Genomic DNA, 23,683 nt, shown 5'->3' on the forward strand with positions numbered 1-23,683 from the left:
GTATATGACTGATAAATGCCTATTACATGGATTGCCATTTGATTTAGTACAGATGGCTTTGGTCCCTACAGGATGATCTCAGTAAAGGTTCTCACTGTTCAGCTGTCTTTTGTTTTCATCAAAAAATAGTGCATGCAAACATACTAAGCTGAGATGATAATCGTGGTATACATTAAACCTGATGAACATCAGCATGTCAGCATGTTGCTATACCACCGTTAGCATGTTGCTTAAGATGCCAAGGAACCACCATGAGACAAAGGTCGTGTGACTGCGAAGACGAGCTGCGTTGGCATTATCAATAGCAAGCTAATCCGAGAGTTCCCAGCTCGCAAGCGATCATTCAGCAAAGAGTGCAAACATGAATTCAGGCAGAATTAATCGCACCTAACAATGGCAGGTTGATTCTGCCACTGTCTTTTCTGTAGTTAAAGATTATTAACAGCTAATAACAGCACAAAACACTCTGCATTGTTTCTGTTATTTGCAGGTGAAAGAGCATGAAACCATTCTTTAAAACTGGACAAGGCCAATCCCGTGTAAAACCAGAAGTCAACGACGAGTTGTCTTAAAATAAGTTGTTTACATATCGTAGGTATGTTTGTAACTGAAGTTATAGAAGTTATGTAGTTATTTTAGCCCAAACCACAATGCTTACCTCAACATAACCTAGTAGTTTTCTTGCCTAAACCTAACCAAACAGTGTATAATGGAGGTCCAGTAAGAAGTTTGCCCATGCTATTTTTTAGGAGCGCTGATATATGTTGGTTTGGGAGTCACTGGATTGAGGATGAGTTGCCTGGTCCTATTTCTTGTTAAAGTTGGTTAAAAAGTGAAATCCTTTTGTACGTACAGTGTCATTGCACAGGTTTACAAGTGGAATGACATGCAGTAATTGTTAGGCATAACAACACAAAAACCTATGTCAAATATAAGCAGATAATAGTCTTCAAGAATTTTCACCCTATTGCCGACCCTGAACTGTAATGACTTGGGTCCAGTGGGACTTTTGATACCCATCTGTTTCCTCTCATGTCTCAAATTTTCTGCGAAAGTGTCCATCCCAAGAGTTCCGCTCTGGTACCGCATCTTGTACAGTTCAGTACTTCAGCAAAGCCGATTTTGAATTTCTTTGTTCTTTCGAGCTTTTGTAATATGTAACCCATTTTTCTTCTGTTGACAAAATGAACAATGATCGCATCCCCATTTGGCTTCTCACCAGTTCTAATTCTTTGTGCAAAATGTCATGAACTTGCTGGGTTAGGGTTGCTGAGGACAGTATGATACATGCATGTGTGAGCACGCATCCATTTGTGAGTCGCCTCAACCAGCAGTCCCTCCTGGCACCGACATCCCTCTAATGGGGAGCAGTAGGGGCCGGGGAGGGGATAGAGGAGGTGGAGAGGGAGCCGGGTTGCCAGAGCACAGGTTAATCCACTAATTGGGAGCAAAGGGAGACGGGTTGCCAGATTGTGATGGCCACCAGGAGGGGCCGTTTAAGGGGGACATCTGTTCCTGCTGGAGAACAGCCGCCCTCACAGCTCCCTAGTTTTCTCTCTGACACTCGTCTTCTTTATACACAATCCTGACAGCGAGGGTCTTCCCCCGCATCATCCAGGGTGTAACGCTACATCCGAGCCTGTTTCCCCCAACTGGACCAAAAGCCAGGATCTGGCTGGAAAAGGATAAAAGCCTCTGATAAGTTTGTTTCGGTGAGGTTCCTTCTGGATGGGAAAGAGGTTGCTTTGCCAAAGATGTTGTGTCAACGAAAGCCAGTTTGCCACTCAAGCCACTTATGAGCAATATGGTTTGTTACCTCAGATGGCCTACTGTGCCACAGTTCAGCCAGGAAGTATAGGAGTCAGTTTCATCAGTAAATGTAATCAGAAGCTGCAACACTGGCAACTTAAAAAAACATTCTGGGGGCACTTAGTGGTCTGGTGACAATAGCAAATGTTCAGAAAAGTTAAACCTGGATCCAGATCTGAATCCAAATAAACACACTGGCACTTACGGGATACATGTAACACTTTTTATTAACACAAGTTCAGTAATTCTTCAGAAGATTATGAAAATATAAAATCTCATGATGTTAAAAGTACACAAAAGGATACTTATTGAATTTTCAAAGCGAAGCTTTGTTTTAACAATGGGCTGCCATTTTGTTGTGTCATTCAACTTGCATACAGACTAACACAAGGATGTATGAGATGAGAGTGCATTGGCCTGCTAGTGACATAAGATACACTACACACTGTTGGTTGTGTGCAGTTCCAGTGATGTACAGTAGGTGGTGATAGCAAGAAACAGCAATTCACAACGTCCGTTTTTTGGATGGTTGCTTTGTCAGCAGGATTGCACAAAAACTACTAGAAGGATTTCCGTGAAATTTGGATGGAGAATGGCTCTCAGCCCCAGAATAGACCCCATTAACCTCTAGTGATGATCCGTAAAAAGACACATTTCCAAGAATTTCTTTTCACTTTCTTTAACGTTCTGGGATGTTTTTCTTTATTTTTCCACATTTCTGGTAATTTCTCTGGGAATGATGCATGGATCTTGATGAAAAAATATGTCGGCTTGCATCTATGAGGGAACTTGATGCAGATCTTAATAAAAATTCTGATCCAACAAATTGAAATGTGTTGAATTTAATATTAGATTAGACTTGATTGAAAAAAAAGCTGTTGGGCCTGAGCGGAGGTATGCACTTCTGGTTTTGTCATCTAATCATCTAACTTCATTACAAATGTTGGTGAATGAAAACTCACAGGAACCTTAAAGAAATACACTTACACACATTTGTAAGTGTGAATATTCAACTGCAGCTGGAGGCAGCTGTAGCTCAGTGGGTAGAGCAGGTCAGCTAGTGATCGGAGCTGGGATTGGCTCCGGCAGAATACCTGCGTCCCCATAAAAGGGATGAGGCAGTTACAGACAGTGGGTGGATGGAACTGCAACTGGAGAGGAATCCATGCAAAAACTACCTTTTATTCCTTTTTTGTAATTACATCTGTCCCCTTTTATTTGTGAGATATCTGACAAGCTAACTTTAAGCTAACTAAGTGCAGAATTTTCCAATGTAAGCCTATAACTTCAGGGTATTGGCTGTTCTTAACTTAAGTAATCAATACATTTCAGCTGCATTTCAGTAAAAAAAAAAAAAAAAAAAGTCTGGAAAGAAAATGGATTGGTTTCTTACAATTTCAGTGAATCTGTCCACCATTTTGCGTTGAATTAAACTGAACCCCGTATGTTCTTTCCCCCGACATTGACGTGTCTTGTCGTGTGTGTCCGACTGCATCAGGATACGCCATCCTGCAGGCCATCATGGAGAAGGCAGGACAGAACAACTGGCAGGTCAGTGCCATCTGCGTCGAAAACTTCAATGATGCCAATTACAGACGACTGCTGGAGGATCTGGACCGGAGACAGGAGAAGAAGTTTGTGATCGACCTTGAGGCAGAGAGACTGCAGAACATGCTGGAACAGGTGATGCCACCATGACATCAGCATTAAGGTTGATTTTTTTGTGTGTGTGTCTCTTTATATTTGCTGTTCAAAAGAAGCATCCAAGCTTCTTTATACCTGAGGCGGACATTGAAATCTACATTAGCTGCTGAAGGACATTAGGTATTGCCCATGTAACACTGTATATTTTAACTTTTGGAGCTTCAGAAAGCAGCAGTCACAGTGAATTGAAGCACATACCTTTTGACAAAAAGTCCAGCCTCATTTACTGGTCTTAGTGTTGACATTCAAGCCTGTGGATTCGGCTTTAACAGAATTTCGCTTTCCAATAAGGAAGAGTAACATCACCCAGAGTGTGAATGAGGCTACAAAATGAAATGAAATCACCTTCAAAGCACACGTAGTGCTGAACACAGATGATTCTGCAGACTTTTCTCTAATAACAGCTAATGAAATCTCAATCACACAGGAAAGTTTTGAGAGACAACTGACACAGTGCCTGGTGGACTGTAGTTTCAGACAGAGACATTTAGGCAAAGATGACTTATGCTGGCTGACCTGCTGTTTTATTTGCCACATTGGTTTGCCACAATGCTAACTGATTGTTCCATATAGTACAGACAGTTTAGAAAAGTAGATAGAACATTTTTAGTATTGCTGCTAAAGGACATAGATAGTATAGTATTAAGGGAATACTACAGATTATTCTAATGTGTACCTATGGCCTTCAGTACTGTTGGTTGAAATAACATTACACTCTCCAAGTTAATTGCCTAGATGTGGGGATTTGGGAACATCACAAAAATAAACTCTAATGCAACAAGAAACATAAGCAGATGGATGATCACAGGGGATGTAAACAAACTCTGAGGTTAGGCAAACCTTTTTGGAGGGGAAAACAAAGATGAGTAGTCAAATTATTACCCAAACTGTCAGTTAAAAGGAGGCCTATTATTCTTCTTTATTTTTTCCCTCTCCTTCAGTGTTTTATATTGTTTTTCATGCATGCAAAGGATCTTGAAAGTTAAAAACAGAAGCTCCTGTCTCCCACAGGAAACAGTGCTCCTCAAATGCCTCATCAGTCCCAATCCGGCCTTTAATTCTATGACTTTGTGACATCACACTAGGTCACCAACTGTCACAAACTTGAGGAATTTATGTGCTTATTTTGCACATAAGAATTTATTTTGCACAGCTGCTCTTTTGTTGTTGGCGGTGCTGGGTCAGGCATGTTTGGCCCATTCATAAATATTACATTTTAATGAAAATGTACAATACACAGAGAATACTTCCTTCTGTCTTTGCAGTCTGAGGTCTCCTGACACGTTTTACAAAATGTCTCTCGTATAATCTGCAGGGAAAACACAGCTGTTTGTCGAGCTCTGGAAGGAATAAGCACCATGCTGACATCTTATATCATATCCAGCTCTCCTTGTGCATCTGTGTAGTTAAGAGCCAAACTTGGTTTGACTGACCTGCTACACTCACTTTACTTTACATAATCAGGCCATGCCTCAATTTAGTTGTCTGGTGTTTTTTTGTTTCAAATGATGGCAGAATCACTGTGTTTTCAAGATCTCACTGATGAAATTAGTGAGTACAGAATTAACTGACAGAAATGGCTCAGGCTTTAACAGAGCAGAAATATCCTTTAACAACATTTTTTAATAAAGACTACGCTGAGTGATAATGAAGAGAATATTTGTTCTTAGGAGAACGACGAAAGTAACGAGACATTTTTCTTTACCTTTCAATCCAAAAGTCTTTATATTTATTAACAGTAAGATTAGTAAAGTCATTCTAATTGTTCATTTATTTTCCATTCTCTGAAATGTAATGAACTGATCCCAGAAACTAAATCTCTACACAGAAGAGAAGTTACTTTACAAACTCGCTCAATGTTTGTTTCCCTCTGTTTTTTTTTTGTGTATGTTTGTGCTAATTAGAAACTCTCAAACTTGAAAACAGTCTGTTCTGATCTCTGGTGGTGTTATTTGGCAAAAACACACTCAGAATATGATGTTTACTTTCCTCCTTCTCCTCTTCTTCCCTCCTTTCCCTGGGGCAACTGGTGTCTCTGTAATTGTTTAATTATTCAGGAAATCTCCACTCTGACATCTGTCATAGTACTAACAATTTACTTTGCAGATGTGCAAGAGAGAGAGAAAGTGCAGAAAGACTTCCTGCTCCATCCTATCTTAATATCAGTGCACAGTTCATCTCAAAAATAGATACAGCAAACTAACATTTTGTGCCGCGGTGGCCAGAGTTTCTGCCAAAGACATAAACATCTATTTTAGCTTGTCTTTGTGCCAACTGCCACTGTGTTGGTATTTACAACTCGCCAAATTCTCCTGATCCAGGACAAGGACTTGAATACATAATGGGGCCTCATTAGCTGCTTATTAACAGCAAAGTCAATACATATCAACCAGCAACCAGATGTTGCTTTGAATGTCATAGCATCAAATCTCTTAATGCAAACCGGTTTTATTTACGGATGGGAAAACAATTTGCTGGCGGCTAATTTGCAAGAAAATGTATCATAGCTGCAAAACGAAAAAGGGAATGAAAACTCCTGGGAGCTCAAAGTTTTTTGAGTTTTTCAAAGAATTACAGTCCAAGGGGTGTTTAAGTAAATGTCAATGACAGATGTTGCGAAGCCCCTTTGAGACCCGCACCTTGTCATGCAAATGTGTTGGTGAAAAAAAGCCACTTTTACTTTTAAAGTCACGGCGGTCGGATCAACATTTCCAACATGGCACGTGTCTACGGTAAATGTCATCGCATTAACTTAAAGGCTGCAGCGGTGCGGGGTTAAGTACAACGCGCATGTTTTGTTCTGCTTTTTAAAGAGCACCATAATAAATATGTCACTTAATTATAATCTAGGCACAAAAAAAACTGCCTGATAAACTATGAAACTCTTAAATGTAATGGAGGCGTAAAGAAAAGACAAAACAAAACCCCTCAAACAGTCCTGAGATTTCAGTTCTTATAATACATAATGTTATTGTATGTTATTGTGGAAATATCCAGCAAAACACTCACATACAGAGCAAATATGAATGAAATGCGTCCCAACCTTTCGTCTCATCACTCTGGACTTGTTCACTGTTCGACATGACATCATTAGCAGCATTTTCTACCTGATAAATGAGGAAATTGATATGAGAAGTAGGTGATTCACTGTGAGAAGTGAGTGCGAGCGTCTCTTCTTGCTCCCAAAGGTTATTAATTAAAGCTCCTGTGCCAGGGTAAGTTAAAAAATCCATCAGTGTTGCAGCCAGTGAGAGAACAGAAAACTCATCTTCCTTTATTTGTGCCTAGTATCGCATGGGCACTGTGGCGTATTCTGTAACAATGTGAATGCAGGCGTTAGGAACATGTACTGCACGTTACTATTGTCTGGCTGTGAATGACAAAAATCCATCGCTTTACAAATGAATCACATTGACCAAGACTACGATTCTCAGGGTCTTCCAGAATTGACCCTGTTTCCCCCATGGTAATCAATCTGACAATTTCATGTCCCTGCGTAGATTATTCAGTGTATTTAAAAGCTTTTCTCTCTAATTCTGTTTTAACTCTGGGGAACAGCATCTACAGAATATTGTGAGCGCGCAGGCCATATTGATTTGGTTCAGACACGTGTACATACACACGATAAGAAGGAACCAGTCCATGGGGGGATTTATATATAAAAACAACCAATGTTGAAGTCTGTAGACATACAAGAGTGGCCATTTAATTACTGTGTTTTTGGTTATATGCCCCAAATTCTATTTTGAAAAGATATGCTAAATTGTGTCAAGTGTTTATTTTTAAGGGGAAAAAAACAGTCTTATTATGATGATATTTCAGCAGTTAATTGGGGCTGGTGAACACAAAAAGAAGCCACTACATGGCAGAAAGACAAATGGCAACACACACACATGCACACTGCAAATTTTTTCTTCATACACATGCTGGACCATGAAAGAAGGCAGGTGTCAAGAGGAGGAAAAAAAAGCTGATGGATTTGCTAATCCTGCATTTGATTTTGATAGTGCAATCAAATGTTCGTTTAGATCCATTTTTGATTTCATGACACCCCTAATATGTCAGCACACTACACACAGGGTGCTCATTTTTGTCAAACCAGCCAGCATTTATTTCCTTTGCACCGCCGTAACTATGAAAATTAGATCTTGTAACGTTTCTTTCTCTTTTAAAACTCTCTTTTTTATTTTCAGTTTGTTTTTTTAATTAGAAAAAATATATGTATATTTATATATTGCCTCATCCACAGAGCTCACTGTGAATATTTTTGACTGTAACTACTTTCAGCTGAAGGAAAAGTCCCTGTAAAAAGGATCGGGTGAACGGTTCCTCTAAAATGAGCAAACTGACTTCCCTCTAACCTCTCAGTGGATTGCGCACTAATCTCTCCTACAGCTCCATGTCGTGATTCAGATTGATATAATAGATGTATTTTTATACTTAATCTTGCATAAAGCAGCTGTGGGAGTTCACCAACAGTGGAGTTTTACCACCTGAGGCTCAGGTCTTGACAGAAGTGGCGCTGAATTGATCAATCAAAGCTTTTTTTAAACAGACTTAAAGCGCTTTTTAAGCCTAATTCATGCGCTTATTAAATGCATGTCCAGTGGGACTTCCCAGCAGATGTCAGCCTTCAAAATCAGTTTTTATCACCAAGATGCAGCTTTGTGCTTATAAGTGCGTGCATGTGTATGTATGTGTATGTGTGTGTGTGTTGTGTCGAGAGGCATTGTCTTTGAAAGCGTGAAGTGTTCACTTCTTCCACGAGATACTGACATGACTGTTTATTTGTTTGGACGTCCGATCTTCTATGGATTAAACCTGACGGTCCCACAGTGTCAAGACACACACACTCGCCTGTCACATGCATCGTTTAATGTAATTAACGTTTGCTACGCTGTTATCCAGTCCGATTAACGTTGAGCTGTGCTCCGCCTCCTCACAGATTGTCAGTGTCGGGAAACATGTCAAAGGCTACCATTACATCATGGCCAACCTGGTGAGAGATGGTTTCTTTGTTTCCCATGTTTGCTTCTGCCTTTCCTCTCATCCTTCCCCATCCTTGCTCCCACCTCGCTGTTGTTTCAGTCCAGTCGTTCAAACAGTGTTGAGGTATGGAATTGCATAGGCTCTGTCTCAGTGTCTTTAAAGCACTGGCTGTGAGAGCAGATGCCATACAGGACACATTGTGGATGCACATTTTAACCATATGTTTTCACTAATACTGGACCAAAATCATGACCCATATGGAAAATCTGCACAAAAACACTGGGAAGATATTTGCTTAACTTCATTCATAGTGATTTGTCCCCAGTCCCATTTGGAATCGTCTAACAAATTGATTTCTTCAAGGCCAGAATGGACAGTGGGTGGTTATCCTAAGTTCTCAGGGACTTATGTTCCTATAGTCCTACGTCCCCAGGGTCATAAGTTTGCAGGGTCCTATTTTCCAAGCACTTATATTCCCCATATGTTCCCTCCCAGGGTTCTATGTTTCCAAGGTCCTATTATCCCAGGATCCTATGTTCCCCATATTTATGTGACAGGTACTGGGGACACGACAATGTCTGCTATGTTCCCAAGCTCTACATATGTGATTTCCCTGGGTCATAAGTTCCGAGGGTCCTATTTTTTTCTCTAGCTTTAGATACTGTATATACATTTCTAGACGGTGTGTTTATGAGCATGTTGGTTTTGAAACAAGATGGTCTTGGAAAAATGTGCATCTATCCTTTAAGAATTGTTGTCAGAAATATTATTATCAGGATCAGGGACCTGAACTCATAAGTATGGGAGCTATTAAGGTCTGACACAGACTGATGTAATGTTCAGCTTCCTCTGACCGCCTACAAGGAACATGATGGTCCTGGATCAGTGCTTAAGAGCACCGACTCATTTTTCACCTGCTCTTAATTAGCTCATTAATTATGGCCTAATTAAAGCATATCTGCTGTAGTTCATCATCAGTCATTCTCAAAACCCACAACCGCTGTCAAAAGAGTATTTTTTTGATTGCACTGTGTCTTTCTGCCATCACTGGACTCAGCCCATGACCGCTCTTTGTCCTTGTTGCCCATGAAGGGTTTTAAGGACATCAACCTGGAGCGCTTCATGCACGGCGGAGCCAACGTTACAGGCTTCCAGCTGGTTGACTTCAGCAACCCCATGGTAATCAAACTGATGCAGCGCTGGAACAAGCTCGATCAAAGGGAGTACCCTGGCTCGGATGCCCCACCCAAGGTATGTATTAGGGCTCGACCGATACGGTTATATTCAGGGCCGATAATAATTATTCGTAAACAAGGAGATCGATAACTGATAATTGGAACCCATATACACGTGCAGTAAAAATCAAACAAAAAAGCAAAGCCAAGAAAAAACAGTGGTGGAATGTAACTAACTACAATTTTCTCAAGTATTTCAGTATTTCCATTTTCTACGACCACGATGGAGTGGTGGATTCAGAGATGTCGGCAAAGCCATTCAAACATTTTTTCTTTTTAATCAAGTGATTATAGCCCCTAAAGTTGGTGTAGTCAATTCTCAAATGTGAGCTTTAATATCGGTCCCAAAGTCGCTGCAATTTAATGTTCAAATTGTTGTGAAATGGACTGAAACCAACAGCTACCTGGAGGGAGAAAAATGTGCCAAAAACTGAAGAAGAAGAAGAATGGGCAGTCATGTAAATTGCATGCTATTTGTCGTCACTGGGCTAAAATGTGCAAAAGCACAGTTCTTTCGTGGTTTCTCCGGGGTAAATCGGCTGTTGAAACAGCGAAAAAAAATAGCAGATAAAGCAAAGAAAGATAAAACGAGCGAGGACAGTGCCAGATAAGATGAAAAGTGTACAGTGTATATCAGCATGTTTGCAAAGTGTGCACACAGGAGCAGCAGCAGCACACTGAGACAGAAGTGCATGAAAAACTGCCTCGACTTATCAGATTGTAAGCAGCTGGTTTAGGTGGAACTTGTTTGTACTACCTTTTTTATGTAAAAACACTGATTTAATGTTTAACATTGCACTCTGTTTCATTCGTTTATTTTTTGTTTTGTTTATGCTAAATCTGAATCTGTAAAGTCAATGGTAACTCAAGTAAATGTAGGAGAGTAAATGACTTTTTTGATGCCAAAACTAATAAATAGCAGCCTTTGATAAAACAAATACATGCACGCAAATAACAGGCATCAGCAGCAGCAGCAGCAGCAGCAGCAGCAGCAGCAGCAATCTGCTCCGCTTCGACCACCGCTGTCATATGTAGTGATGTGACAGACTGACCCACTTTACATTCTTTTCAGGCACACAGATTGAAAATGGCACTGGGGCAAGAAGGCATCACGCCACCGTGGCCAGCAAACCTCTTTACCCCCCCCCCCCCCCCCAGCAAATCTGTATCCAACTAAGATTTCTATTTTAAAAACCAGATGCATTGGAGTGGAAACGGTGTGAGTCAAGCCGAGTGTGTGTTTGTGTGTGTGTGTGTGTGTGTCTGATGGATTGGGGTGGTTCAAATTAAAAGTTTACACCACAGGGCGATATCACATGATATAATGTGCGTGTGTGCGTGTGCGTGCGTGCGTGTGTGTGTTTGCATGCAAGCGTGTGTGTGTGTATGTGCGTGTGTTTGTCCCCACTCCATTTCTTGATAAATTGCTCTCTCTCCTGGAAATCCACTCAGACTAAATTACTCTGCTCCCCATTAAGTTTGTCCACAGCCTGAGTCACAGTCGGCCCTTCTTCTTTCTTCTAATATATTAACACCACCGGGTGAGTTGGGCCTTGTTCTGGCATGTTTACTCACTTTGCAAAGACAAATGTGATGCCTCGTGTTTCAAAGTTCCAGGAATCTGCAGGTGGTGAACTAATGAGAGATTCCTCTGTGGATGACAGCAAGCTTTGATATGACAAGGAGAGCTGTGGTGTCAACATATGAGCTGTATATGCACATGTTACCTCGACATCTGGTCAAGGATCTTTGCATGTACTCCTGAAATGAATAGGCATTCGTGTTAATGAGTCTACAAATACAGGAGATGGAGTTGGTTGGTCAAGGAAAGTGTTGTTGGATACTCTTGGACCAAGGGAGGCTCATAAGGAAAAGGGAAATATTTCTGGTGCCCAGGTGCTTGGGAGCAATGATCCTGTTCATTCTAAATATATGCAGTGATAACCACAGTTTATTTTCAACCAGCATACGCAGTATAACTCAAATGCAAATATTTCTCTCTATTGCTGCTTCAGTAAAATGTGGCCTGAAAAAAAATCCTGCACCATGGGCAACTGTCCAGATAACATAAGAATATTATCACTGATCTGAACTAACCACTAGCTAATGTTGAAATAAATCTCCTTCCCAATGCACAAACTCCTCATAAATTGTGTTTCCAGAAAAGAAAAGAAGGAAAAGAGTGAGCTGGGAAAGGCTTTAGACCCAAATAATCATGTAATGACGAACTTATTTCAATCAGCTCAGAAAGCTGTTCCTAGCCAGGGGTGAACAGTCAGGGCGCTAGTGTTAAAGATAATGTTACTAGCCAATAGGTAGCCGGTGTGTCTGGCATTGTGCTTGGCTAGCTGGGCACTTTATTCGTCAGTTGAAACAAAGCTGAGATTAAGTCCGATTATCAAGATACTTCCTGACAACTAGGGCTCTATCAAACAATTATTTTCATTGTCAACTGTCGCTCATTTTCTTGATTAAGTGATTAGTTGGTTTACACAATGGCAGAAAAAGCTGAAAGATGTCATGATCAGTGTTTCCCAAAGCCCAAGATGATGTCCTTTAAACATAAGATATTCAGTTTACTTTCATAGAGGAATCAAGAAACCACAAAAACATTTAAGTAGTTGGAATCAAATCATTTTGAGTCATTACTAGAAATGATTACTCAGTTATCAAAATGGATGACAATTAATTGATCAATCGTTGAAGCTCAACTGACGAGATTAATGCTTTTGCTAGAATTCTACACACAGTTTTTTTTGATGAAGGTGTCAGCAGTAAGCAAACTGACACTGTTTGGAAATAATAGATCCAACGCCGTCCCTCCTTTCCCCTGGTTATGTTCATGTCTTGGGCAGTTTTGAGCAGTGAGGATGTTCCGGATTATAATATCCCACACCTCTTCTGTTTGTGTGTAAATGTGTGTGTTACTTTGGGCAGCTCATCAAAGAGTAACAGGGGGATAGAGTGCAGCAGTCTCCGTAGAGAGCCATAATGTCACAGTGAGCAGTGGGCTAATGAATAGGAGCCACCCCCGGCCGGAGGCAAAGTTAATGAACTCCTGCTAGCCGGGATAATTAATGCCAGACTGCTACCCGGCTGGACAAAACACTCGCCTTTTCCCTTCCTTTCTCCCTGGTGCTCGCTCTCCATCTTCCTGCCTCTTCGTCATTCACACAATTAGTTTTCTGCGGCGCCAGAGGTAAGTCTCAGGGAAATGTACGACTCATGACGGAGGGAGTGATTTCTGTAGACGCAAATAATCAGAGCCAACATGGAGTCTTCAGGTCAAAGATAGATTAGGGGAAATTGGGAGGCGTGCACTGTGGGGAATAAGCTCTCCCCATCGCTCCCTCTGCTACTCTCCATTTCCAGAAAATAATGAGCAGAGTAAGAACTGCTGCCTCGCCGCAACAGCCGGGCCGTTAGGAGGTACTGCCTGGCCCTGCAGAGAAACTCTCTCAGGCAGCACACACATATTATTTTAAAGAAGATCTGACCAGCAAATACTGCGGAACATTCTGCCTGTCCAGCTTAATCAGCATTTAATTGGCCTCATACCTTGTCCCGGTGTGTGTGCATCCTCCAGCACATAAAAAACAGGCAGAACAGCAGGGTGGCCTCCAGCGTACAAAGACTGTAATTTACAAATCAAATTGTGTGTCCACACTGGCTTTCATTTCCTTTTAATGAGTCTAACAGGCCAGAGTTGAACCTTCTGCAGTCTTTTTATGCAGTGTTAAAAGAAAAGTTGCCTGGCGTCAAGCGAGTAAATAACAACGTTTCAAGCCAGTCTTGGATGTCAAGGTTTCTGGAGACTTGGAATACACTGGACAAGCTGTATGGAGCCATTTTATGTTTTTCTCTGGTAGTTTCATTTACAATTTCAGTTTCAGCAATTTTCAGTTGTTGTAAGTCTCAAGCAATGTTTTGTGGAGCATGAAACTTCACCAGACTTTCTATTGGCACTTAGTAGGATATGAAAGAATAATCATTTATGGCTGAACTTTTCCTCAAAGTTTCTTTAACTAACTGAAAAAAACCAGCAGACAAAACCGGAGCCCATACAGTGTGTATCACATATCTCTGATCACCTCCTCTTGTCTCCCAGTACACCTCAGCGCTGACGTACGACGGGGTGATGGTGATGGCCGAGGCGTTCAGGAACCTGCGCAGGCAGAAGGTGGACATCTCCAGACGGGGGAACGCTGGCGACTGCCTCGCCAACCCTGCCGCTCCGTGGAACCAAGGCATCGACATGGAACGCACTCTCAAACAGGTGAGAGGGAGAGAGGAACAGGGGGAATGAAAGACGAATGAAGGGTGCAGGAAGAAGTCATGGTTCAGTTCTAACCAGGTTTAGGAGTCACGGTTCGATGCAGGTTTGGCACAGTGGGAATAAAAAACATCTTCCCAATGTAAGGCCAGACACTACAGGTTTCATGGAGTGGTCAAGTTTGAGATTTTGTGCTATTTTACTTTCATAACTTGTCTACTTTCAGACTGGTGGAAAGAAAAACATCCAAAATACACATTTCTTCAGTTGAGATTTCTCCTCTGGACAGTTAATTAAATTGTACTTTTAATTAGATAATTAATCAAAAAATGCCATAAAACATTTTCTTAACGTAAGCAATCAACTAGATGTCATTATATCTAATAATTGATTTTTTTGTCAAGTGTTTTTTGTCAATTTTTTTGCATACATTTTTCTTTTTCTGACACTTTGACATACATCTTTACTTCAGTAACTCATACACCAAACTTATCAGATGTATTCCTATCTACATTCTGAAGGTTTGTACAGAGGAGTTTGTTCATACATCATTCATAGCCTTATCTATAGACTATTGTATTTTTGAAAACATAGTAAAAACTTTAAAAAAGGTTTTATATTGCTGTTGACATTATTTTCTAATTTGTCGAGTGATCAAAAGAAATATCTGAAATTCCCTCTTTTAGGTTCCCTAAAAACCTTTGACTCTAGTTTGCCAACAAAATGAAACAAGAATTTTGAACCTGGCTTGAGCCGATAGTTTAGTTTAAGTTTTTTCCCCTGTTGTCTTACGTCTTGTCTTATGGTCTGATTTACAATTAATAACTTTAGATATTGTCTTTTCACACTCTGAGCCAGAATTCTTTACTTCAATAGCACTTACATACACCAAACCTGCCAATTTCAACCCTATCTATATTCTCAAGTTCTCAACAAAATCGAAAAAGAATTTTGAACTTGGCTTTACTCAGTGTTCAGATTACTGTTCTTGAATTCTATGCGCATGAATTCCTTTAACTTGTTTTGATTTGCTTTCATCACTGTTAAACATCTTCATAAAATCTGGTTTATTACAAACTTGTGAAGGAAATTGACCTGAATGGACCTTGAGATGCTGAATCTGTCCTTCAACAGTTCTGTGGAGTTAATAAATACTGTTTGCTGCTGTTATATCATTGTGTTTGTTTTGTGTTCCTCCTCTGTGTGCAGGTCCGGTTGCAGGGATTAACAGGTAATGTCCAGTTTGACCACTATGGCCGCAGGGTCAACTACACAATGGACGTGTTTGAACTGAAGAATAATGGACCCCGACGGGTAAAACATCACACCACACTGCTTTCATTTTGTGTTTTGGATGAATATTTGTCCCAGTAAAGTCAGTCATACTGTATATTTTGGACAGAAATATGTGCCCACTGCTGTCATGTGTAGTATCTGGAGGCTGGGATGATGCAGTATGTAGTGTGGCGTTTTCCATTATCGTCAAGTAGGTTGTAAAAAAAAAAAAAGAAAGCCCCAGCCTCTCTGGGTCTGGTATGAAAGGATGGATGTCGGTTGAGAAAATGCAGGTAAAATGGGAAGAGAGATAGAGCACTTGTAAGAGTGATGGTGAGAGGATAAAATGAAATGGAGAGCAATCAAGGTAGAGGGGAGGAGGAGGAAGAGGGGAGGAGGGAAGAAGGGAGGGACTGGGGGAGGGATCGACTGAGGGAGGGAGCAGCGAGGAGTTCCCATCAATCAAACGCTGCTTTAGCCTGTCTTCCTGCAGCACAGCCAGGGTCCTGTCAGGACACGGTGTGTGTGTGTGTGTGTGTGCGTGTGTGTGTGTGTGTGTGTGTGTGTGTGTGTGTATGTGTTTGTGTTTGTGCGTGTGTGTCACAGCAATTCTACTGCATTTTCCATGTTCCTCAATCATCCTGATTCCCCAGCACACATGGAGGTATCAGCCAATCACAGCTCTCCGTTCCCTCTGGCCAACCAGCAGCCAGCTTGCTCGCTCAGTGTTTTCTCTCTCTCTCTTTCTGATTGATAGCTGCTTGTGGTCGCAGTCAAAGCCGTGGTCTGTTGACAGATGCGATATATCAGCTTGTGAGAATATTTGCAGATATTGGCTCATCACATATTAGCCGAGCAGCGCCCTTCCATGAGTGTCCTCTCGATGTTCCTTAGACAGAAGATGGTGATATTGTGACCACAACATACCATGTCTGTCAGTTCCAGTTGGTCAGTTTGACCCTGAAGGATTTCTGGAAGATGACAGTAACATCAGCTCAACAGTGAAATAGCTTTTGACAAAAAAGAAGTAGAACAACATAGAGCTTAGAACTGGAATCTTGCACGAGGGCGTTTCAGCTGAGGCTCTGCAATAATTCATTATTAGAAGTTAGTGTTTTAAGGGGGAATCACATTAGGATTGGATGAGGTTTTGATTTAAATTTAGATGCATCGATCCACTTTTCTTTTAGTTTCGGTCCAGTTCTGATACTTGAATCTGGTAGTTCAATAAGATGATCTTGAGTCTACTTACTTTCTGTGTTCAGAGCTTTCAACAGAAGTTCATGCGCTTCATCAGAATGTTTAACCAGAAAATACTTTTTAAAAACACGAACACACTCCATTTTTAGAATTTACCCGTAATTCAAGAAAGCAAGTGAATCATTAGGAGAATTAAGTCGTGATTTGCACAGAGACACATTAAAATAATTCCTTGGAGTCTTTGATTGTTATTGGAACTGAACCTACTCAAAATATTGTTTAATGGGATTTTCACTTCATCCATATTCAGGCTGAACAGTGTTTTATATTCCAATCACTAGTGGTTATCACAACATTTGTCTTAATTTAGACAAAAGAAACAATTGTAAATGTTATCACAGCAAAAGGTTCATGACTGTAATGTTAATGATTGTTCAAATATAAGTAGTCTATGTTTCAGCTTTCATTATTGGACTCGACAGGCATCATTGTTGGACTATTCACTAATTAATAAAACCAATTGTTTTATACCGAGCTTTGCATTTGGGCCAGAAAGGCCCAGATATTTTGGTTTTAGACACCAGGTTTGAGTCAACAACAAGAGTAATCCGCGAAGATGGCAGAGCGAGTTGTTACACTTAATGAACATGTACACATGAACACATACACAGTCTCATGCATGTTTTGTTTCCCGGTAGATTGGCTACTGGAACGACAAGGACAAACTGGTTCTGATCCAGGACTCGCCGCTGCTTCCAAACGACACGTCTGGCATGGAAAACCGCACAGTTGTAGTCACTACCATCATGGTAAGAGACCGGCATGTTCTCGCCAACACACACACACACACACACACATGCAACCGCACACACACATGCAGTCATGTTCTTAGCAATTTGTAACACCAGGAGACTTTTTGATCTAGTGCTGCTGCAGATCACATAATACTTGAAGGATATGCAGAGTCATGAGCCTGAGCTTCAGTGGGAACACATCAGACCAGACTACATTTCCTTTGTTCAAGTATTACTACAGTACTCTCAGGATTTGCAGTTTAACTGTGGTATTTCTGGGTACATTTTCTTGTCTGATGATGTTTCATGTGCAGAGACGAAAGTTTGACTATTTTAGCTTTGCAGAAAAATCACCAGGAGTAAAGTTTTTTTGGCAACATTTCGAGCAAAGAGTAGTAAGGACTGCCATTATACACAGACACTCGACATCCTCAGTGGGAGAAATCCATCACTGAAAAGGTAGAGATGCCAATTACCCAACATTATCAGCCTCAATAGACCATAATACATGAGCGTGACAACATCATCTCCCCTCAAAGTCCACTTGTGTAGCCAAAAAGCCGATTTCATCACACATAACTCCTTGAACACTGATGATATCCCAGGATTTAGTTTGCAAGGATGCACATTCCCATCCAGTGCTCACATTTCCCACGCTTAAAGGCCCTTATTATGTGTACTGACAGGCCAGAGTTCAGGGATCACACATGCTTTGTTACAGCAGTAAAAAGACACTTAAAGAAAGCAGATTCTTTTTATTACTGCAGTAGAAACTTCTGAATCAACTACCGTCACTTAGATTTTCTTTTATTGCACCGATAACATTTTTTTTAAAAAGCAGCCAAACAGCTCTTTTACCAGCTGCCGTTACTGTTGTTGTTTTGTTTTTGTTTTTCTGTTCTTATTGCACAGATAAAAGAGTTCATAAAATCAGTCAAAGCATTTTTACACATGATTGAAATGAATGGCCTTTGCATGGCATGTGAATCTCTGGCTGTAAGCAGTGACTCTGACTAAGGCAGCCAGATGTTGAGCGTACATGTAGCAGCTGAGTTGAGGAGGGAAGGAGGTGGGAATGGAGAGTCACAGCTCAGCACAATCCTCCCTCTTTTCAGCCCCTGATGAGGAACCCCATTTTAAGAAACTGAGCCCCAGTTGGTGGACGCGAGCAGGATATGAAAAGCCCTTTAATGGCAGAGTGACGGACACAACAACCCGAGCCAAAATGAAGCCCTAAAGACTCTGGGCGAGAGGAGAGACACGGCACCTATGTTAATGGACACCCTGTTCAGAAAGCTGAACAAGAAATGGAGCCACTCAGAGCCGTAATGGAGCCCCTCGAGAGGAAAATGAAATGCAAATGGAGGGAAAAAGTCTCTTTTAAGGACGTGGATGGACACCCATTGGGGCTAAAATGCTCCTAAAAGCACAGTGTCTGTTTACTAGCAAGCTCCCACTACACCTGTTTGTGTGTGTTAGACTCATACATTGTCATGCCCGGTGTGTTTGTGTGGCCAATCACAGCTTGAATCCCATCCTGGTTCCTCGATGATCTATGGACCCTGAACTATAAAGCGCGGCGCTAGTAGGATGTTGAATGTACATTATGTCTAACTGAGTTCCTCTTTGCTCTAAATCTGTCACTTTCTCCGTCTACCTGCTCCAGTGTGCAGTACATTACACACTCTGAGGGCTTCCTGTAAGCTTTAAAACAGCTTAGAAAGGCTAATGCGCTCATAATCATCCAAGTTCATATCCATCACGCTTTTATGCAGCATGATATTATAGGTACATTGTGACGGCTGCCTTTCACTCCCGCTTTAAATGTTTGTCAGAGTAATGTTTGTTTAGCATAAACTTAATGAAGTGTCTCAGTGTTATATTACATCACAGCTGCCTGCGTGTCGTACCTACTTGTAGGGAGCCGCTGTGAAGGAGCAGTTGAACATGTCTAGAAATCAGCTTGGGTTTCGGTTTGAACTGCAGTGAGATCCGCTGTATCTGGCTGTAGATTTAGAGGCAAATAGTAGCTCTCAGCAAAACATACCCCAGTGCTTCTCTTCACTTGAACTTTAAAAGATCCTTGTAAGGCTTTTGCACTAAAACAAAAACAAAAGAAGAAGTGGTGATGACCGTATAGATTTTCTGTCACGTTTTCGTCAACGCGGGATGTAAGTTTAAGCTCATACAAAGAATTCAGGAGGGCAGAGGGCAGAGCATCAGGCCACGTGTGTTTTGTTTTGGCGCCACACTGGAGTTCTGCACAAATCTGACACAGAGAACCCAAAGCCAGATCAGAGCTGCACCAATCAAACCTGACCTGACTGAAATCGGCAAGAAGTAACAAGTATGAGACCTGAACCTTAACCCGCGACTATGATTTTGGAATTGTGTTTGATGGATTTCATTGAAAATGTGTATAGTTATCATCTGTCTTTGGTTTTAGGGTCTATATGACATCTCAGGCCAAAGCTGCCTGGAGGTTGGCGCATTAACAGTGAAGCTCCCAAAGACAAGCCCAAGACAAGACAAGTTTAAGTGCTGTCTTATTGGCAGGAGGAGGCTGGAAGCTTTGATGAAGTGGAGTCTTGGCTCTAAACCCCTCCATTGCACTTTAAACCTGGAACACTGTCAGTCTGCCAAAGGGCAAGAGGTACAGTACAGTACAGTCACAGTCCTGCTGTTTTTAGAGCTTTGTTCAAGGAAGTCCTAGGAAGATGGACATGGCTGGATTTTGTGGGTAGATATTGTTCTGGCAAACTAAATAGCTGTTTTGTCAAAATATTGGTCATCATATGAATAGATTTGTTCTCGTTACACTCACATATTTCCTCTTATTTAAAATTGCTTTTAGGCACAAACAGAAATCTCTAGTGGTGCACGTGCAAATAATGAACAAGGGGAACATTTTTGTTTTTTGTTTGTATTTTGTCGGCAGTAACTTTGAGTATTTCATCATGATTATTAAATGTTCAGATCTCCAACGGCAGGACAACTTTATGCTCCAAGTACTTCTTTGTACTCTTGATCAACATTTCTATGAACGAAAGTTCCATTTGGGGACATTCATTTAGCTAGTAATCAAGTTTCAACATTTGTCAAGTAGAAATAAATATTTACAAAACATTTCATGCAGTAAGAGGGTTCGCTAAGTCCAAAAATTATTGTAGTACATCTAAAAAAAAAGCAGAGACAGAACAAAAACGTTGAAGTGGTTTATACATCAGTGTGGTCGTTTTTTCACCAAAGTCTAAAAATTGTGCTTTGATTCTCAATTTTACTCATGTTTTGATTGCTGCAGTGACAAGTGACAAGGGTAGACTCCTCCAAGTGTGCAGGTTGCATGTGAGGTTGAGGCTCAACTACAATACCAGCATTCAGTAAAGCGCCAAGGTGAAATAAAACCCTTGACAAGACTTTGCAGCCCTGCAGCATCCACTCAAGGGCACTTCATGTGAAAAAAAGGACAGTGGACATTTGCGAACATGTTTTGTATTTATGCTGCCCCTTTTTAAATGTCATACAGCTGCGCCGAATTCAATAAAAATGTAATTAGAGCCTCAAGCGGCTCCTGATGACCGAGACCTAGAAATGAGTCGCTTACTGAAAAGGGTTACTGTGTGTTTGCTTCATAAAATCATGTTTATCTGGTCAAGTTATTGTGCAAAATGGACGTACATTCTGCTGCTTATTACTGCTCATATTCAAACAGAATGTGCGGCAGATTGTTTATCTTACACAATCCACAAAACACTCACAAACCAAGCCAAACAGGCGGATTCTAGAAAGGCTAACAGTTCTGATGTGGCTGCATGTGTGTATTTGTGTTATTTACGTACATATGGATTTGTGTGTGTGTGTGTGTGTGTGTGTGTGTGTGTGTGTGTGTGTGTGTGTGTGTACGCGTCCGTACGTGCTTTTAATGGCATGTTAATTAGTCTCATTAGGCAGTGAGTGAAGCAGTGTGGTTGAGATTATTGACCAGCCTGTCAGCCTCACTGGCCTTTGCGGTGAAGACCTCTGAAGCACGGCTCTCTTCTCGTGCCAAAAACACTGACTGCATCCTTTATCTCCGCCACTCCCTCTGCTCCCCCGGCTGCCAGCGCTGTCATACACCCTGCTATCATAAAGCATGTGGATTAGAGCGTTTTCCCTTTGATACGTCTGCAAAGATCAACTTGTAAATTGTAAAGTTTTCATCATTACAATGGCCGAGATTCGGTAAAATCTCATCATGAATTCCATTTTCTAGCCGTTGTAAAATTTAACAAATTGGCCGTAAAAGAAAACATGATATTATTGTCCTTGGAGTGTTGCTTATGGAATATGGAACGAAAGCCACCATGTGTGGAATTCATATTCCGATGGTCTGTATTTTGCTTGTTTTTTTCGGTTGTTTTCTGACTAGTTTTCTCATGATTGGGTGGAGGAGCCGTCTGCCACAGTGTCTCTTTTGACTGTACCTACACATACTGTTGGGGCTTAAGAGTTGTAATCCTTAAGATTTCAGTCCTGGTTGATCTGGCAGCAGTCATGGTTACTGTGGAAACAGCAAATGTGGTTTATAGCGCAGCCAAACAAGCTTTTACTGTTTTAAAAAAAGAATTCGGTCAACAGTCAGCCTTTTTGCGTCATGCCATGAGCCAGTGATTTGATGGTGCACATGCTGTGACTAGTTTTCCACATAAAAACAGAGAACACCAAAATGTCTGTTACCTTGATGAGGATTTCCACTTGTGAAGCATCTGTGGCTGCTTCTATTCTGTCCCATCACCCTGCAGTATGCAACAGAGATCCACTGTTAAAAAATACCAAAATTAACAACGGCTAGTTTTTTCACTATTAACCAAGATGGCAAATAACACTTTACAATTACCATTTTACAATAAAAGTAATGACATTTTGTAAGTTGATTGTTGCCTCTACTCCTTTGATTTTGGATTTGAATGTATTTAATGAGACTGAGACTTTGAGTTTCAAGTCATTCATTATATTCCATGCGGAGGGTTCAGAAAACATGAATGCCCTTTTTCTGGCCGGCCCTTAAGGGCAGGGATCATAACAGAAGTTCTGAGAACGCAAATAGTACTGACTGGCACATTTCTACTTTTCAATTTGGAATAGAGGCTGTAAGAAATAACTTAAGAAAGCTCTGACAGGCTTTTAGTCTTGTGAAGTAAAAAGTGGGGCTGATGTCAAATGAGATAGAATTGCAAACATTAATGCGCTGAGTCATTTGTTGGTAGGTGCGATATTTGAATCCCGGGGGGGGGGAGGCAAACCTCGACGCTACAATTGAAAACTCCAATATGGAAAGGTAATTATAGACTGTAAACACATTGACATCAATATATAGTATCAAAGAAAATTCTGACAACAAAATAGACAGCCCCAGACCCTCAGAGGCCCTGAAGGCCCCAGGTTTACTGTGTAGCAATTTGAATACTTGCAAATGAGTTTGCTAATGTTGTTTGCACCGCTAAAGCAAAAACTGAAACGATAAGGGTCTTTTGATATGTTCTGATCTGGTTTATAGAAGTGTGTCAGCATCTCCGAATCTATCTCTAAACCTTCTGCATTTAATCAGATTTCTCATAACTATCGCATAATTCTTGAACACATTCGGGATGTTCACTGGTCGCTTTCTGAGGCTGTTAGTCTGCTGCGTGACTGGTTGCATGGCTCAGTTTTGCCATAGGGCCTCAGCAGCAGGTTAGCCCTTCTTTTATGCTTTTAGATTGTATTTCTGTATATTAATATGATCTGGGTTTGCAATAACTACAGCGTGCAAAGGTACAGAAAAGTGATAGATTAGATAGCTAATGGCAAAATGTGTTGTAATAAGCTTCGTAATTCAATGCACGTGTAAATTCTGTGAGGACTACGCTTAAATGTCTCTCTGAGATTGCAACTATTAGATTAACATTTTTTGAAAGAGCCGTTGTGAGACATATATTTCATATTCCAAATGTCTTATTTTGACAGGAAACTCCTAAACTGTGGTATCTGTTATGTTGTACATTAACATTTTGTTGTGCCGCAGGCTCAGCCGAGCATTTGCATTCTCCCCACTGAGGAGTCTTTGGTTACCTTGCTTTGGCCCGGGGCAATGTCAAGCAAACACATCTGAGGAATAAATTGCTCGCGTTCTCAATATGCAATAGGCTGCCTTCCATGACAAAAGCAATTTGTTTTGAAATATGAGTGCAGAAACCATACGAGGTTTACATTCAGGTCACTTTCTTAGCAACAGAGAATCTAATGATCTATAACCCACCGCTGGTCGCAGCGCAGACTTACGCATCTACCTCTGATTACTTTAAGTGTTGGAGTCCAGTCAGGCTTGTTTTACGTATTAAGTCATTCAGTCTGACTGCAGCTCATTTCTCACTTCCCTTCAGCTT

General features: G+C 41.0%; 1 protein-coding gene across 6 annotated transcripts in view; it reads left to right on the plus strand.

Moving 5' to 3' along the window:
- gria4b (glutamate receptor, ionotropic, AMPA 4b) overlaps nt 1–23,683 on the plus strand; it is a 136,845-nt gene that overhangs the window by 80,020 nt on the left and 33,142 nt on the right. For 5 of the 6 annotated variants that reach the window (XR_005078619.1, XR_005078620.1, XR_005078622.1 and 2 more), the window contains exons 4-9: nt 3,308–3,492; nt 8,459–8,512; nt 9,595–9,753; nt 13,846–14,013; nt 15,220–15,324; nt 17,184–17,294. Coding sequence is in view for 3 of the 6 variants with exons in the window: in XM_037120040.1 (XP_036975935.1) it covers nt 3,308–3,492; nt 8,459–8,512; nt 9,595–9,753; nt 13,846–14,013; nt 15,220–15,324; nt 17,184–17,294 (782 nt within the window). In the remaining 3 variants the exon portion in view is untranslated. Of the gene's footprint in view, nt 1–3,307; nt 3,493–8,458; nt 8,513–9,594; nt 9,754–13,845; nt 14,014–15,219; nt 15,325–17,183; nt 17,295–18,394; nt 20,932–23,683 lie in introns of those variants that run through there. The other variant, XM_037120042.1, reaches the window with a different exon arrangement.

The sequence above is a fragment of the Acanthopagrus latus genome, chromosome 13, assembly GCF_904848185.1.
Source record: "Acanthopagrus latus isolate v.2019 chromosome 13, fAcaLat1.1, whole genome shotgun sequence".
NCBI classification, from domain to species: Eukaryota; Metazoa; Chordata; class Actinopteri; order Spariformes; family Sparidae; genus Acanthopagrus; species Acanthopagrus latus.